We start from the raw sequence: 17,967 nt of genomic DNA, 5'->3' as shown, positions 1-17,967 counted from the left end.
TTACAGGTCTGCTTTTATGCTGCAGGAGCAGCTGTCAAGAATTCAGATACTTGCTGAACCCGGCACAATCAGCTGGCGTGTTTTCGGAACAGCGTGGAACATGCTGAAAATGTCCTAACATGGGAAGAGCCTGCTAAAACCGGATTAAGTGCCTCTCCCGCCACTCGGTGGCAGCTCTGAGCGGGACTCCCAGACCCGACACTTGGTAAAGTTGCGTGGAGGCGGGTTGACGGCAGGTTCGGGCCCCGCCATCAATCAAAACGAATTTAATCTGACCCGCCTTCAAACCCGGCAAAATCACAGCCTACCTGTCTGGGATACAAATGACAAATGGTCACTTGGTTGCGGTCTGGAGGATGGCTACTGTTTCTGCATACATTAGTCAATGCCTTCAGGAGTTGTAGAAACGAGGGGAGGAAATTCACGGAAAAAGGAGATTTTTTTAAAAAAAGGAGTGGGACCTTCTCAACTTCAATATTACGGCAGTATTTTAAGAAGATGGCTTCACACCATACAATAGCCCAGTGCTACGCCCAAACAGCAAGAGACCACCGCCAGAATTTGTCACATGCCGCTTGGAAAAATTCAAAGCACTCTTGAAATAGCAACTTTGAATCTCAGTTAAAATGTGTTTTGTGCAATGATGCAACATAGCTAGAATTGCAGCTTAACAGGCCTCTAAATGCTTAGATATCCCCAAGTGAGTGACTTGGAATGAAAAGCACTGATCTGAAATGAAGACCACTGATGACAGCAATGATCAAGTTACAGTCCATTTCAACCAAACTTCCAGATTAACCTTAATTTGTATAAACTTGCCAAGGGGAGAATGTGTTTTTTTTTACTTAATGAATAATGGAAACACAAAGAAAATCCAACAGATTCTTAACATTTCTCTATTAAGATAGAACTCGCTGAACGTGTCTACAGGCTAAAACGGTTTTGTTTAATTTCATGACAAAAATGTAAATATTTATTTGAAGTATCGGATAAAAAAATCAATTTTTTTATTTGATACTTAAATTAAATATTTAATTTTTTTCATAAAATTAAACAAAACCATTTTAACCTGTAGACACGTTCAGCAAGTTCCATTTTAATAGAAACGTATTTAGCTGAGATTCCTCACTGTTATTTTAGCAGAGGTGTTAGATTGTTTAAAATAAATGAGTGAATATTTCCACTAAAATAGCAGTGATGTAGCTTTAGGACAAGCTCTATCAGGGTTCATACATTAGCATCTCTGCGGCGTAATTTCTGGACTGGTGCTTCCTGAAAACCTATATAAGAATATTCAAAGTGCTTCTTTTGCCTGTTATTGGTGCCCTTTGTCTATAAAGGCCATGCACTGCGCTCACCTGCACTAGTTGTCTATTGAGACCTTCATTTTGAACACTGGCATATACAGAGCTGTGTGCAATGAGCTAGGAGTATCTTCTATACAGAGTGGCAACAGGAATTTGGTGAGAGTGGGAATTCAGTGCCGAGGGGGAAGGAGGTGCTAAGTAATTTAAACCACAGGGCAACAGTAAATATATATAAATATTCAGTGTAATTAATTAGATCTAAAGGGATTTATTTTTAAGCTAAATGATGGGATAGCTGAGACCCATTGCCTGTTCCATGTGGGAACTCCAGGACGCTTCATGTGTCCTGGATAACCACGTGTGCAGGAAGTGACTCCAGCTGCTCGAACTTGAGCTCAGGGGGTAATCACCCCGCAGCTACAGAGTTCAGGAGGATAGCAAGTGGGTGGCCATCTGTCAGAGTAGGAAGGGGCAGGCAGTGGATGAATCTTTTTCAGGGGGGGTGGCACTCTCAAACCGGTTTTCAGTGAGGATGAGGATGGCAACACCTTGGGGAAGGGCAGTCTAGAGCACATCCATGGCACTGTGGGGCAAATAACTACACAGGAGGGCACAGCAAAGTGTAGAAATGCAGTGGTCATAGGAGATTCAATTGTCTGGGGTTAGACAGGCAATTCTGCAACTGCCGACGTGAATCCCGCGTGCTGTGTTGTCTCCCCGGTGTCACTGAGAGGGTGCAGAACATTTTGAGGGGAGAAGAGAAACAGCCAGAAGTCACGGTCCCTGTGGGAACCAGTAACATGGGAAGGAAAAGGGTTGAGGTCCTGCAGTCAGAGTTTCAGGAGCTAGGAAAGAAGTTAAAAAGCAGGAGTCAAAGGTAGTAACCTCTGGACTACTCCCAGTGCCACTTGTTAGTGTGTATAGGAATAGTTGGATAAAACAGGTTAATCTGTGGCTGGAGAAATGGTGCAGGAGGGAGGGCCTCAGATTCCTGGGGCATTGGAACCAGTTCAGAGGCAGGAGGGACCTGTTTAAGGTGGACGGGTTGACCTCAACAGAGCTGGGACCAATGTCCTCATGGGAAGATTAACTAGTGGGGAAGGGTTTAAACTGATCTGGCAGAGGGATGGGCACCAGGATAATACAACAACAACAACATGTATTTATATAGCACCTTTAATGCAGTAAAACATCCCAAGGCCCTTCACAGGAGCGATTATGAAACAAAATTTGACACAGAGCCACATAAGGAGATATTAGGGCAGGTGACCAAAAGCTGGGTCAAAGAGATAGGTTTGAAGGTGAGTCTTAAAGGAGGAAAGAGAGGTAGAGAGGCAGAGAGGTTTAGGGAGCAAATTCCAGAGCTTAGGGCCTTGGATACTGAAGGCACGATTGCCAATGGTGGAGCAATTAAGAGGCCAGAATTGGAGGAGTGCAGATATCTCGGAGGGTTGTGGGGCTGGAGGAGCTTACAGAGATAGGGTAGGGCGAGGCCATGGAGAGATTTGAAAACAAGGATGAGAAATTTGAAATCGAGACGTTGCTCAACCAGGAGCCAATGTAGGTCAGCGAGCACAGGGGTGATGGGTGAATGGGACTTAGTGCGAGTTAGGACAAGGGCAGCCGAGTTTTGGATGTCCTCAGGTTTACAGAGGGTAGAATGTGGGAGGCCAGCCAGGAGTGCATTGGAATAATCAAGTCTAGAGGTAACAAAGGCATGGATGAGGGTTTCAGAAGAATGAGGAGAGGAAATATGAACAGAATGGTACAATTTTAAAGGGGATGTAGGAACAGTGAGACCTGGGGTGTATGTACAAATCTTTGAAGGTGGCAGGACAAGTTAAAAAGGTTGTTAAAAACGCATATGGGATCCTTGGATTTATTAAGAGAGGATTAGAGTACAAAAGCCAGGAAGTTATGGTAAACGCTTATAAAACACTGGTTAGGCCACAGCTGGAGTATTGTGTTCAATTCTGGGCACCGCACTTTAGGAAGGATGTCAAAGCCTTGGAGAGGTTGCAGAAGAGTGTTACTAGAATGGTACCAGGGATGAGGGACTTCAGTTATGTGGAGAGACTGGAGAAGCTGGAGCTATTCTCCTTAGAGTAGAGAAGAGTAAGAGGAGATTTGATAGAGGTGTTCAAAATCATGAATGGTTTTGATAGAGTAAATAAGGAGAAATTGTTTCCACTGGCAGAAGGGTCGGTAACCAGAGGACACAGATTTAAGGTGGTTGACAAAAGAACCAGAGGCGACATAGGGAAACAGCGAGTTGTTGCGTTCTGGAATGCACTGCCTGAGAGGGTGGTAGAAGCAGATTCAGTAATAACTTTCAAAAGGAAATTGGATAAATACTTCAAGGGAAAAGAAAATACAGGGCTATGGGGAAAGAGCAGGGGAATGGGATTAATTGGATAGCTCTACCAAAGAGCCAGCACAAGCACAATGTGCCGAATGGCCTCCTTCAATGCTGTATAATTCTATGATAGCTGGAACTAGAAAACAATTTAATTTTGCATCTAGCATACATTTCTGTAGCAACCTATAACCCATTCTTACGAAAACATAAGAACATAAGAAACAGGAGCAGGAGTAGGTCATTTGGCCCCTCGAGCCTGCTCCACCATTCGATAAGATCATGGCTGAACTGGTCTTGGCCTCAACTCCACTTCCCTGCCCACTCCCCACAACCCTTGACTCCCTTATTGTTCCAAAATCTGTCTATCTCCACCTTAACTATATTCAATGACTCAGCCTGCACAGCTCTCTGGGGAAGAGAATTCCAAAGATTCACGACCCTCTGAGAGAAGAAGTTCCTCCTTATCTCCGTTTTAAATGGGCGACCACTTATTCTGAAACTATGCCCCCTAGTTCTAGATTCCCCCACGAGGGGAAACATCCTCTCTGCATCTACCCTGTCGAGCCCCTTCAGAATCTCATACATTTCAATAAGATCACCACTCATTCTTCTAAACTCCAATGAGTATAGGCCCAACCTGCTCAACCTTTCTTCATAAGACAACACGTTCATCTCAGGAATCAACCTAGTGAACCTTCTCTGAACTGCCTCCAATACAAGTATATCCCTGCTTAAATAAGGAGACCAAAACTGTACGCAGTACTCCAGGTATGGTCTCACCACAACCCCTACTTTTATACTCCACCCCCCTTGCAATAAAGGCCAACATTCCATTTGCCTTCCTAATTACTTGCTGTACCTGCATGCTAACTTCTTGTGTTTCATGTACAAGGACCCCCAGATCCCTCTGTACCGCAGCATTTTGTAGTCTCTCTCCATTTAAATAATAATTTGCTTTTTTATTTTTCCTACTAAAGTGGATAAGCTCACATTTTCCCATCTTCCAAATTTTTGCCCACTCACTTAACTGATCTATATCCCTTTGCAGATTCTTTGTGTCCTCTTCACGACTTGCTTTCCCACCTATCTTTGTATCATCAGCAAATTTGGCTACATTACACTTTGTCCCTTCATCCAAGTCATTAATATAGATTGTAAACAGCTGAGGCCTCAGCAGTGATCCCTGTGACACCCCACTAGTTACAGTTTGCCAACCTGAAAATTACCCATTTATTCCGACTCTCTGTTTCCTGTTAGTTAGCCAATGCTAATATATTATCCCCAACCCCATGAGCTCTGATCTTGTGCAGTAACCTTTTATATGGCACCTTATCGAATGCCTTCTGGAAATTCAAATACACCACATATACTGGTTCCCCTTTATCCACCCTGCTCATTACATCCTCAAAGAACTCTAGCAAATTTGGCAAACATGATTTCCCTTTCATAAAACCATGTTGACTCTGCTTGACTGTATTATGATTTTCTAAATGTCCTGTTACTACTTCCTTAATAATGGACTCCAGCATTTTCCCAATGACAGATGTTAGGCTAACTGGTCTATAGTTTCTTGCTTTCTGTCTCCCTCCTTTTGTGAATAGGGGTGTTACATTTGCAATCCGCTGGGACCTCTCCAGAATTCAAGGACTTTTGGTAGATTACAACCAATGCATCCACTATCTCTGCAGTCACTTCTTTTAAGACCCTAGGATGCAGGCCATCAGATCCAGGGGACTTGTCCACCTTTAGTCCCATAACTTTGCCTAGTACTTTTTCACTAGTGACAGTGATTGTTTTAAGTTCCCCCCTCCTTATAGCCCCTTGATTATCGATTATTACTGGAATGCTTTTAGTGTCTTCTACCGTGAAGACCGATACAAAATATTTGTTCAAAGTCTCTGCCATTTCCCTGTTTCCCATTATTAATTCGCCAGTCTCATCCTCTAAGGGACCAACATTTACTTTAGTTACTCTCTTCCTTTTTATATACCTATATAGAAGCTATTACTATCTGTTTTTATGTCTTGCTAGTTTACTCTCAAAATCTATCTTCTCTTTATTATTTTTTTAGTCATCCTTTGCTGGTTTCTAAAAATTTCCCAATCCTCTGGCCTAACACTAATCTTTGCATCATTGTATGCCTTTGTTTTCAATTTGATATCATCCTTAATTTCATTAGTTAGCCATGGAAGGTTCATTCTGCTCTTAGAGTCTTTCTTTCTCACTGGAATATATCTTTGCTGAGAGTTATGAAATATCTCTTTAAATGTCTGCCACTGCTTATCTACCGTTTAATCTATTGTTCCAGTTCACTTTAACCAACTCTATCTTCATACCTTTGTAATTGCCTTTGATGTAATAAAACTCACTACGCACTTGGTTTGAGCATAAAGCAAGGCTTTAATCAACTTGTTTCAGAACATGGAGGTCTAGTTGTATTTCACTAGCTCCTTGTCTTTCAAAATGTCCCTGGTAAGCTGGGCTTACACCCGAGTATTTATACTCCTTGGACGGCGCCACCAGCTGGCCGTCCAGCGTTATTTCATAAGTAGTTTCTTGATGATGAGATTTATAACAGCCTTTATTTAAGTTCAGAACATTAGATTGAGACCCAAGTTTCTTGCCCTCTAACTGAATTTGAAATTCTAACATGCTATGATCACTCTTCCCTGGAGGATCCTTTACTATGAGATCATTAATTAATCCTATCTCATTACACATTACCAGATCTAAAATGGCTTGCTCCCTGGTTGGTTCCACAATGTACTATTCGAAGAAACCATCCCGAATACACTCTATGAACTCTTCCTCAAGACTACCTTTGCCAATTTGATTTGTCCAATCTATATAAAGATTAAAATCACCCAACTTTATTGCAGTACCTTTCTTACAAGCCTCCATCAATTCTTGATTTATATTCTGTCCTACAGTGTAGCTACTGTTAGGGGGCCTATAGAGTACTCCCACCTGTGACTTCTTCCCCTTATTATTTCCCTTATCTCCACCCAAACTGATTCTACATCTTGATCTTCTGAGCCAACATCATTTCTCACTACTGCACTGATCTCATCCTTTATTAACAGAGCTACTCCACCTCCTTTTCCTTTGTGTCTATCCTTCCGAATTGTCAAATACCCCTGAATATTCAGTTCCCAGCCTTGGTCAGCTTGCAACCATGTCTCTGTAATGGCTATCAGATCATACCTATTTATTTCTATTTGTGCCATCAACTCATCTATCTTGTTAAGAATGCTGCATGCATTCAGATAAAGAGCTTTTAATTTTGTCTTTTTTACCATTTTTCCCTAATCTGACTCTACTCTCTGATGCACTCTTATGTTTATACACTCTGGTTATCATTACCCCTATCGCTACCCTGCACCAGAAAGGGGTGGAAAACCCTGGGATATACAATACTATTACATTTGCAAAAACAATACCTGCGCATAAAAAGAGAGGAACTCATTTGTCAAGATGAATCACTGACAATGCAAAGTAGCAGTCGACATTGAAAATATCATTGTGGCAAAATATTCAGTAAGTGGCATTTCCTGAAATCACCAGGCTGAAGAGGGGCAGATAAGAATTTTACACAACAATGCCTTATTTGTGAGAACAGCCAGCAAGAGCAACAATACAGCTAAATACTTTTATAAGGTAAATTTTCAAAGTGAGGTCCACTGACACTAGACAGTCTATGAGGGGAATCCATGTGTCCATCCCAGTGCCCTGAAGTTGTCAAACTTCTGTTAGTCCGGTTCATTGTGTCTGGGGAAGTCTATACTTACCATTTATCCTTATTGTTTGATTTACTACCAGGTAGTTTCTGTTGCGTTATATATGATTTTTCTGCACTGGTAACACTGTCAACATATCTCTTTGAGTACCTGACGCGATCATGGGTCCCTCTGTGTGTGCCAATATATGCAGGAGGTTCCTGGGGATATATCAATGTATGTAGGGGGTCCCTGGGAATGTGTCAATATATGCAAGAGGTCCCGGGGAGTGTGTCAATATAGACAAGAGGTCCCGGGGAGTGTGTCAATATATGTTGGGGGTCTCGGGGACTGTATCAATATAAACAAGAGGTCCTGGGGAGTGTGTCAATATAGACAAGAGGTCCCGGGGAGTGTATCAATATAGACAAGAGGTCCCGAGGAGTGTGTCAATATAAACAAGAGGTCCTGGGGAGTGTGTCAATATAGACAAGAGGTCCCGGGGAGTGTGTCAATATATGTTGGGGGTCTCGGGGACTGTATCAATATAAACAAGAGGTCCCGGGGAGTGTGTCAATATAGACAAGAGGTCCCAGGGAGTGTGTCAATATATGCAGGAAGTCCTGGGGAGTCTGTCAATATAGACAAGAGGTCCCGGGGAATGTGTCAATATAGACAAGAGGTCCCGGGGAGTGTGTCAATAGAGACAAGAGGTCCCGGGGAGTGTGTCAATATAGACAAGAGGTCCTGGGGAGTGTGTCAATATAGACAAGAGGTCCCGGGGAGTGTGTCAATATAAACAAGATGTTCCGGGGAGTGTGTCAATATAGACAAGAGGTCCCGGGGAGTGTGTCAATATAGACAAGAGGTCCCGGGGAGTGTGTCAATATAGACAAGAGGTCCCGGGGAGTGTGTCAATATAGACAAGAGGTCCCGGGGAGTGTGTCAATATAAACAAGAGGTCCCGGGGAGTGTGTCAATATAGACGAGATGTCCCGGGGAGTGTGTCAATATAAACAAGAGGTCCCGGGGAGTTTGTCAATATAAACAAGAGGTCCCGGGGAGTGTGTCAGTATAAACAAGAGGTCCTGGGGATTGTGTCAATATTTATTTTTAATTTATTGATGGGATGTGGGCGTCGCTGGCTAGGCCTGCATTTAGTGCCCATCCCTAATTGCCCTTGAGAAGATGGTGGTGAGCCGCCTTCTTGAACCGCTGCAGTCCATATGGTGTAGGTACACCCACAATGCTGTTAGGAAGGGAGTTCCAGGACTTTGGCCCAGCGACAGTGAAGGAACGGCGATACAGGTCCAAGTCAGGATGGTGTGTGGCTTGGAGGGGAACTTGGAAGTGGTGATGTTCCCATGAGTCTGCTGCCCTTGCCCTTCTAAGTGGTAGAGGTCGCGGGTTTGGAAGGTGCTGTTGAAGGAGCTTTGGCGAGTTGCTGCAGTGCATCTTGTAGATGGTACACACTGCAGCCACAGTGCGCCGGTGGTGGAGGGAGTGAATGTTGAAGGTGGTGGATGGAGTGCCAATCAAGGGGGCTGCTTTATCCTGAATGGTGTCGAGCTTCTTGAGTGTTGTTGGAGCTGCACTCATCCAGGCAAGTGGAGAGTATTCCATCACACTCCTGACTTGTGCCTTGTAGATGGTGGAAAGGCTTTGGGGAGTCAGGAGGTGAGACACTCACCGCAGAATTCCCAGCCTCTGGCCTGCTCTTGTAGCCAGAGTATTTATATGGCTGGTCCAGTTCAGTTTCTGATCAATGGTAACCCCTAGGGTATTGATAGTGGGGGATTCAGCGATGGTAATGCGATTGAATGTGAAGGGGAGATGGTTAGAGTCTCGTTTGTTGGAGATGGTCATTACCTGAGGACCCGGGGAGTGTGTCAATATATACAAGAGTTCCCGGGGAGTGTGTCAATATATGTTGGGGGTCTCAGGGAGTGTGTCAATATAGACAAGAGGTCCCGGGGCGTGTGTCAATATAAACAAGAGGTTCCAAGGAGTGTGTCAATATATGTTGGGGGTCTTGGAGAGTGTGTCAATATATACAGGAGGTCCCGGGGAGTGTGTCAATATATACAGGAGGTCTCAGGGAGTGTTTCAATATACACAAGAGGTCCCGGGGAGTGTGTCAATGCAGACAAGAGGTCCTGAGGAGTGTGTCAATATATGCAGGAGGTCCGGGGAGTGTGTCTATTTAAACAAGAGGTCACGGGGAGTGTGTCTATTTAAACAAGAGGTCACGGGGAGTGTGTCAATATAGACAAGAGGTCCTGGGGAGTGTGTCAATATAGACAAGCGGTCCCGGGGAGTGTGTCAATATAGACAAGTGGTCCCGGGGAGTGTGTCAATATAGACAGGAGGTCCCGGGGAGTGTGACAATATAGACAAGAGGTCCTGGGGAGTGTGTCTATTTAGACAAGAGGTCCCAGGGAGTGTGTCAATATGGACAAGAGGTCCCGGGGAGTGTGTCAATATATGCAGGAAGTCCTGGGGAGCGTGTCAATATAGACAGGAGGTCCCGGGGAGTCTGTCAATATACACAAGAGGTCCCGGGGAGTGTGACAATATAGACAGGAGGTCCCGGGGAGAGTGTCAATATAGACAGGAGGTCCTGGGGAGTGTGTCAATATAGACAAGAGGTCCCGGGGAGTGTGTCAATATAGACAAGAGGTCCCGGGGAGTGTGTCAATATAGACAAGAGGACCCGGGGAGTGTGTCAATATAGACAGGAGGTCCCGGGGAGTGTGTCAATATAGACAAGAGGTCCCGGGGAGTGTGTCAATATAGACAAGAGGTCCTGGGGAGTGTGTCAATATAGACAAGAGGTCCCGGGGAGTGTGTCAATATAGACAAGAGGTCCCGGGGAGTGTGTCAATATAGACAAGAGGTCCTGGGGAGTGTGTCAATATAGACAAGAGGTCCCGGGGAGTGTGTCAATATGGACAAGAGGTCCTGGGGAGTGTGTCAATATAGACAAGAGGTCCCGGGGAGTGTGTCAATATAGACAAGCGGTCCCGGGGAGTGTGTCAATATAAACAAGAGGTCCCGGGGAGTGTGTCAATATAGACAAGAGGTCCCGGGGAGTGTGTCAATATACACAAGGGGTCCCGGGGAGTGTGACAATATAGACAAGAGGTCCCGGGGAGCGTTTCAATATAGACAAGAGGTCCCAGGGAGTGTGACAATATAGACAAGAGGTCCCGGGGAGTGTGACAATATAGACAAGAGGTCTCGAGGAGTGTGTCAATATAGTCAAGAGGTCCCGGGGAGTGTGTCAATATAGACAAGAGGTCCCGGGGAGTGTGTCAATATAGACACGAGGTCCGGGGTGTGTATTAATATATGGATGATGTCCCGGGGAGTGTGTCAATATAGACAAGAGGTCCCGGGGAGTGTGTCAATATAGACACGAGGTCCCGAGGAGCGTGTCAATATAGACAAGAGGTCCCGGGGAGTGTGTCAATATAGACAAGAGGTCCGGGGAGTGTGTCAATATAGACAAGAGGTCACGGGGAGTGTGTCAATATAGACAAGAGGTCCCGGGGAGTCTGTCAATATAGACAAGAGGTCCCGGGGAGTGTGTCAATATAGACAAGAGGTCACGGGGAGTGTGTCAATATATACAAGAGGTCCCGGGGAGTTTGTCAATATAGACAAGAGGTCCCGGGGAGTGTGACAATATAGACAAGAGGTCTCGGGGAGTGTGTCAATATAGACAAGAGGTCCCGGGGAGTGTGTCAATATAGACAAGAGGTCCCGGGGAGTGTGTCAATATAGACAAGAGGTCCCGGGGAGTGTGTCAATATAGACCAGAGGTCCCGGGGAGTGTGTCAATAGAGACAAGAGGTCCCGGGGAGTGTGTCAATATAGACAAGAGGTCCCGGGGAGTGTGTCAATATAGACAAGAGGTCCCGAGGAGTGTGTCAATATAGACAAGAGGTCCCGGGGAGTGTGTCAATATAGACAAGAGGTCCGGGGAGTGTGTCAATATAGACAAGAGGTCACGGGGAGTGTGTCAATATAGACAAGAGGTCCCGGGGAGTCTGTCAATATAGACAAGAGGTCCCGGGGAGTGTGTCAATATAGACAAGAGGTCACGGGGAGTGTGTCAATATATACAAGAGGTCCCGGGGAGTTTGTCAATATAGACAAGAGGTCCCGGGGAGTGTGTCAATATAGACAAGAGGTCCCGGGGAGTGTGTCAATATAGACAAGAGGTCCCGGGGAGTGTGTCAATAGAGACAAGAGGTCCCGGGGAGTGTGTCAATATAGACAAGAGGTCCCGGGGAGTGTGTCAATATAGACAAGAGGTCCCGAGGAGTGTGTCAATATAGACAAGAGGTCCCGGGGAGTGTGTCAATATAGACAAGAGGTCCGGGGAGTGTGTCAATATAGACAAGAGGTCACGGGGAGTGTGTCAATATAGACAAGAGGTCCCGGGGAGTCTGTCAATATAGACAAGAGGTCCCGGGGAGTCTGTCAATATAGACAAGAGGTCACGGGGAGTGTGTCAATATAGACAAGAGGTCCCGGGGAGTGTGTCAATATAGACAAGAGGTCCCGAGGAGTATGTCAATATAGACAAGAGGTCCCGGGGAGTGTGTCAATATAGACAAGAGGTCCCGGGGAGTGTGTCAATATAGACAAGAGGTCCCGGGGAGTGTGTCAATATAGACAAGAGGTCCGGGGTGTGTATTAATATATGGATGATGTCCCGGGGAGTGTGTCAATATAGACAAGAGGTCCCGGGGAGTGTGTCAATAGAGACAAGAGGTCCCGGGGAGTGTGTCAATATAGACAAGAGGTCCCGGGGAGTGTGTCAATATAGACAAGAGGTCCCGAGGAGTGTGTCAATATAGACAAGAGGTCCCGGGGAGTGTGTCAATATAGACAAGAGGTCCGGGGAGTGTGTCAATATAGACAAGAGGTCACGGGGAGTGTGTCAATATAGACAAGAGGTCCCGGGGAGTGTGTCAATATAGACAAGAGGTCCCGGGGAGTGTGTCAATATAGACAAGAGGTCCCGGGGAGTCTGTCAATATAGACAAGAGGTCCCGGGGAGTGTGTCAATATAGACAAGAGGTCCCGGGGAGTGTGTCAATATAGACAAGAGGTCCGGGGTGTGTATTAATATATGGATGATGTCCCGGGGAGTGTGTCAATATAGACAAGAGACCCCAGGTGAGGAGTTTTCAAACAAACTCGATTGCTATTTGGCCCTAAACAGTCAATACACCATGGCTGAAAACCTGACCATGGTAAAGGATAGCAAACTGAGAAAAGCCTTGACAATGTGCAGACTTAGTGAACATAGCCTGGCCATCGAAAAAGGCAGACACAGGCAGACCTGGCTGCCCAGAGAGGACAGGATATGCTCTCACTGCAATCAGGGAGTGGTCGAGACAGAGATGCACTTCCTCACAACTTTGGAAACTATCAGGACATAAGGGAGAACTTCTACCCAAAATTCACAAAAATATGCCCTGAATTCAAAAATTTGAATGACCACCAAAAACTCCCATATCTATTGGTGGAACAGAGAAAATGTGTAACTATAGCGGCAAACTATGTTACAGCTTGCCACAAGCAGAGGGACAACCAGTGACCATTAAATCTAAGAAAAGATTATATGCATATTATATGTGTGTATATCTATGTATACATGGGTATACTTGTCTATACACTGTATGTCTAGATCGGTGTTTATGTGGTCAATCATACATGTATTTCTGTGCTTTGGCAACATAAGATGTATCTTGTCATCATGCCAATAAAGCAATTTGAATTGAATTGAATTGAGTTGTCAATATATGCAGGGAGTTCCTCGGATCTGTCGGAGGTCCCTGAAACGTATCAATACACACAGGAGGTCCCTGACAAGGTGTCAATATATGCAGGGGCCCCTGGGAGTGTGTTAATATGTGCAGGAAGTTCCCGGGAACGTGTCAATACTTTCAGCTGGTTCTTCCACTTAGAAAAGTTTGAAAACAGGTTTTTGCTGGTATTCGACTAATGTGTACATTATTCATCTAGACAGTCGCACTGAAATGGCCAGTCATGAAATATGAAGGAGTCTGAGGTGGTGCTCCTACAAAGCACGTGTGCCGCTTCCAACTCCGCTGCTTTCTGTGTGGTTCTTTCTCCATGAAGCTCGTGTCATAACTTCCCGTTTGAGGGACTCATTGATCCAAGCTCCAATAAGCCGAAGACCGGGGGAGCCGATAACAACACATTGCTGTTCTGGAGTCGGGGTAAACACGGCGATGCTTTCTCGAACACTAAGCGGTTCCTTTAACATAAATAGCTGGCAGAACATCGAGAGTAAGTGCCCGCCTGCCTGTGCTGTTCACCAACCTGCTCACTTTCACTACAACACGTTCTCTAAATATTATACAATAAATATCCAGCGTGAACTCTGCAGCCAAACAAGAAAGACACACACAAACCCCAGCTCACCAGAATCCCTCTCCTTCGACAGACCCCCTGGTCATTTCGCTCACATCTGATGCATGACAACCAAATGCAAGGTTTGGACTTACTTTTGCAGTTGAGAAATAGAAAGGAGACGGTCAGCGTAAATGCCATCATCATCTTGCTTCGATTTCCTTCTCCCCACACACACACACACAGATCATAAACAGGGGGATCAGGCTGCAGTTGGAGACAGGAATCGAGAAGGACACTTCACCGCGTCTACCTCCTCTGCTCGACACGCAGCCGGACTGAGGCAGAAAGTCAGAGTCCCGTCAGTGTGAGCAGGCAGGCTCTCAGGGGAGGGGAGGGAGAGGGAGAAAGGGGAGGGAGAGGGAGGATGGGATGGCGGGGTGGGGGGGGGGAGAGAGAGAAGGACAGAGGGAGGGGAGGGAGAGACAGAGGGAGGGGAGGGGAGGGAGGGGAGAGAGAGAGGGAGGGAGGGAGGGGAGAGAGAGGGAGGGAGGGAGGGGAGAGAGAGAGGGAGGGAGGGGAGAGAGAGAGGGAGGGAGGGGAGAGAGAGGGAGGGAGGAGGGGAGAGAGAGGGAGGGAGGGGAGGGAGAGACGGAGGGAGAGATGGAGGGAGAGGAGGGGAGAGAGGGAGGGAGAGAGGGAGGGGAGGGGAGGGAGAGCAGGAGAGGAGAGGAAGGAAAGGAGTGGGAGGGTGAGAGGAGGGGAGGGAGAGAGAGGAGGGGAGGGAGAGAGAGAGAGGAGCTGAGGGGAGGGAGAGAGGGTAGAGGAGGGGAGGGGGAGGGGAGGGGAAGAGAGGGAGAGGAGGGGAGAGGGAGGGGAGGGGAGGGGAAGAGAGGTAGGGGAGAGGAGGGGAGAGGGAGAGGAGGGGGAGGGAGGGAGAGGGAGGGACCGAGAATGGAGAGGAGGGAGAGGAGGGGAGGGGAGAGGAGGAAAGGGAGGGGGAGAGGAGGGGAGGGGAGGGGGAGAGGAGGGGAGGGGAGGAAATGGAGGGGGAGGGGAGGAGAGGGAGTGGGTAGAGGTGGGGAGGGGAGAGGTGGAGACGGGGAGAGGAGGGGAGAGGCGGGGGGGAGTGGAGGGGAGGGGGAGAGGAGGAGGGGGAGGGGAGAGAGGAGGGAGGGGAGAGAGGAGGGAGGGGAGAGAGGAGGGAGGGGAGGGGAGAGAGGAGGGAGGGGAGAGAGGAGGGAGGGGAGAGAGGAGGGGGAGTGAGAGAGAGGAGAAGAGGAGGGGAGAGGGAGGGGGAGAGGAGGGGAGGAAGGGAGAGGGGGAGAGAGAGGGAGAGGAGAGCGTGGGGGAGGAGAGGTAGAGAGGAGAGGGAGAGGAGGGAGAGAGGAGGGGATAAAGGGAGAGGAGAGGAGGTGATGGAGAGGAGAGGGAGGAGAGGTAGAGAGGGGAGGAGGGGAGGGGAGGTGTAGGGAGGAGAGGGGGAAAGGGGAGGTGGAGAGTGAGAGGAAGGGGAGAGGGAGGGAAGGGGACGGGAGAGGGAGGGGAGAGGAGGGTGGGGAGAGGGAGGGGAGGGAGAGGAGGGGAGGGAGGAGAGAGGAGGGAAGGGGAGGGGAGAGGGAGGGAGTGCAGGGGAGGGGAGTGGGGAGGGAGAGGGGAGGGAGGAGAGAGGTGGCGAGGGGTGGGGAGGGGGAGAGGGAGGTGGAGGGGAGAGGGAGGTGGAGGGGAGGGGGGAGCGGGAGGTGGAGGGGAGGGGGAGAGGACAGGGAGGGGGAGGAGAGGGGCGAGAGGATGGGAGAGGGAGGGAGCAGAGGGAGGTGAGGGAGGGATGGAGGGGAGGGGGAGAGAGGAGGGGTGGTGGGAGGAGGAGAGAGAGAGGGGAGGAGGAGAGAGAGTGGGAAGAGGAGGGGAGAGGGAGAGAAGGAGAGTAGGAGAGGGGGAAGGGGAAAGGGAGGGAGGGGAGATGAGGAGAGGTTGAAGGGAGAGGAGGGGAGGGGAGTGGAGAGGGGGTAGGGAGAGGTGGGAGGAGGAGGGAGAGAGGAAGAGGAGAGAGAGGGGGAGACGGAAAGGAGGGGAGAGGGAGAAGGAGAGGGGGGGAGGGGAGAGGAGGGGTAGGGGAGCTGAGGAGAGGGGGAGGGGAGGGGAAGGGTAGAGAGAGAGGAGGAAGGGGAGAATAGGGGAGGGGAGCGTAGGGGAGAGTGAGAATTAGAGGAGGGGAGAGAGAAGGGGAAGGGGATGGGGAGAGAAGGGGTTGGGGAGAGGAGGGGAAAGGGAGGGGGAGGGGAGAGGAGGGGAGGGGAGGATGATTGGGGAAGGTGGAGGGAAGGGTTTGATTTGGGGCATTTTACTTCGTTAAAGGCGCCATATAAAAACAGGTTGTTGTTGTTTCATCCTGGTGCCCACCCACCAAATTAGTTTAAACTCTCCCCCAGGAATCTGAAGCTCTCCCTCCTGCACCATTTCTCCAGCCACACCTTAACCTGTCTTATCTAACTATTCCAATACACACTAACAAGTGGCACTGGGAGTAATCCAGAGATTACTACCTTTGAGGTCCTGCTTTTTAACTTCCTCCTGAGCTCCTGAAACTCTGACTGTAGGACCTCATGGACTACGACATTTGTCTGTTCCCCTTGATGTAATAAAACTCACTACGCACTTTGTTTGAGCATAAAGCAAGGCTTTAATCAACTTGTTTCAGAACATGGAGGTCTAGTTGCATCCACTAGCTCCCTTGTCTTTACAAAATGTCACTGGCAAGCTGGGGCCAACGCCCGAGTATTTATACTCCTTGGACGGCACCACCAGCTGGCCGTCCAGTGTTATTTTATAGGTAGTTTCTCGATTATGAGATTTATGACATTCTTCCTCCCTAAAAAATTTGGAAATCCGACGACTTCCTCTTAGTGGATTAGGCGGACCACGAATAGCCGCAGTCTTTTAGATTCTTGTTCATGGCCAGAAGGCACGTCTCCCCGGACTGTGTCTTGGTACCTGGGCCACTTGATCCATGCTGGTGGATCGACAGGGCCTGTGTCGCCTTGATCGACCTGAGGGAGACTGGGGAGATTGTGACTCCGGGTGTGGGTCCCCACAGGCGCAGAACTGGCTTCATCCCGTTGGTTAGCCGGAGATTGACCGGCGTCCTGGCCCGGCATAGCCATTCCACGGGGAGTGCTCTGCTCCCCGAGCGGATCTGGCGGGGCAGCCGGCAGATCCCTCGATGTCCCAGGTAGGGCATCATCCTCGGCGGGGGGGCATAGACAGTCGGCCTCATCCCCGCGGGTCCCTCCATCAGTCGGGTCCGTGGAACCGGCCGGACAGGGAGCCAGGTCCCGGAACGAGATGGTGGACTCCCGGCCATCCGGGTACCGCACATGGGCATACGTGGGGTTGACGTCTGTAAGTTCTACCTCGTCAACTAGAGGATCGGTTTTTGACGATTGGACGAATCTTCGGAGCAGCACGGGGCCAGGAGCTGCCAACCATGATGGTAGAGACGTCCCATGGGTGGAGCGACGCTGGAAGCTGAAGAATTGCTCATGAGGTGTGACATTGGTAGAGGTAGAAAGGAGAGACCTGATGGAATGCAACGCGTCAGGGAGCATAGTTTCCCACTGCTGGTCTGGTAGATTGCGTGACCTCAGCGCAAGACGAACAGCGTTCCAAATGATAGCGTTGTATCTCTCAACCTGTCCGTTACCGATGGGATGGTACGGTGTCGTTTTACTTGTGGTGATTCCCCATTGGGAGAGATAACTTTTGAGTTTGCTTGACATGAAGGTGGGACCCCGATCAGAGTGGATGAAATTGGCCGTACCGCAAAGGGAAAAGACTTGATCAAGGCATTTGATCTCTGTGGAAGTAAGCATATTGGGACAGGAGAAAGCAAAGGGAAAGCGTGAATATTCGTCCACCATAGCCAGTAAGTAGGTGTTCCGCGTTGAGGAAGGCAATGGCCCTTTAAAGTCAATGCTGAGTCGCTGCATAGGCTGCATAGCGTGTATGAGCGAGCCATCCAATGGACGGAAGAATTGCGGTTTTAACTCCGCACAAATTTTACAGGAGGAGCACGTTCTTTTCACATCTTCCGTAGAAAATGGGAGATTTTTAGATCGCACAAAGTGCAACGTACGGGTAACGCCAGGATGGCATAAGTCAGTATGAAGATCCACCAAAGTCAAAGTTGACA

At 48.3% G+C, this 17,967-nt stretch overlaps 1 protein-coding gene across 1 annotated transcript in view; it reads right to left on the bottom strand.

The window, feature by feature from the left end:
- Positions 1-14,201, bottom strand: part of LOC147124816 (neuronal acetylcholine receptor subunit beta-4-like) — a 125,900-nt gene extending 111,699 nt beyond the window's left edge. The window contains exon 1 of the mRNA XM_085993507.1: positions 13,931-14,201. Coding sequence (XP_085849633.1) covers positions 13,931-13,982 — 52 coding nt within the window. The 5' untranslated portion in view covers positions 13,983-14,201. The remainder of the gene's footprint in view (positions 1-13,930) is intronic.
- Between the last annotated feature and the right edge of the window lie 3,766 nt (positions 14,202-17,967).

Source organism: Somniosus microcephalus, chromosome 1 (genome assembly GCF_052327205.1).
Source record: "Somniosus microcephalus isolate GS21.2 chromosome 1, FLI_Smic_1.0, whole genome shotgun sequence".
Lineage (NCBI taxonomy): Eukaryota > Metazoa > Chordata > Chondrichthyes > Squaliformes > Somniosidae > Somniosus > Somniosus microcephalus.
This window is presented reverse-complemented; position numbering and strand designations above follow the sequence as displayed.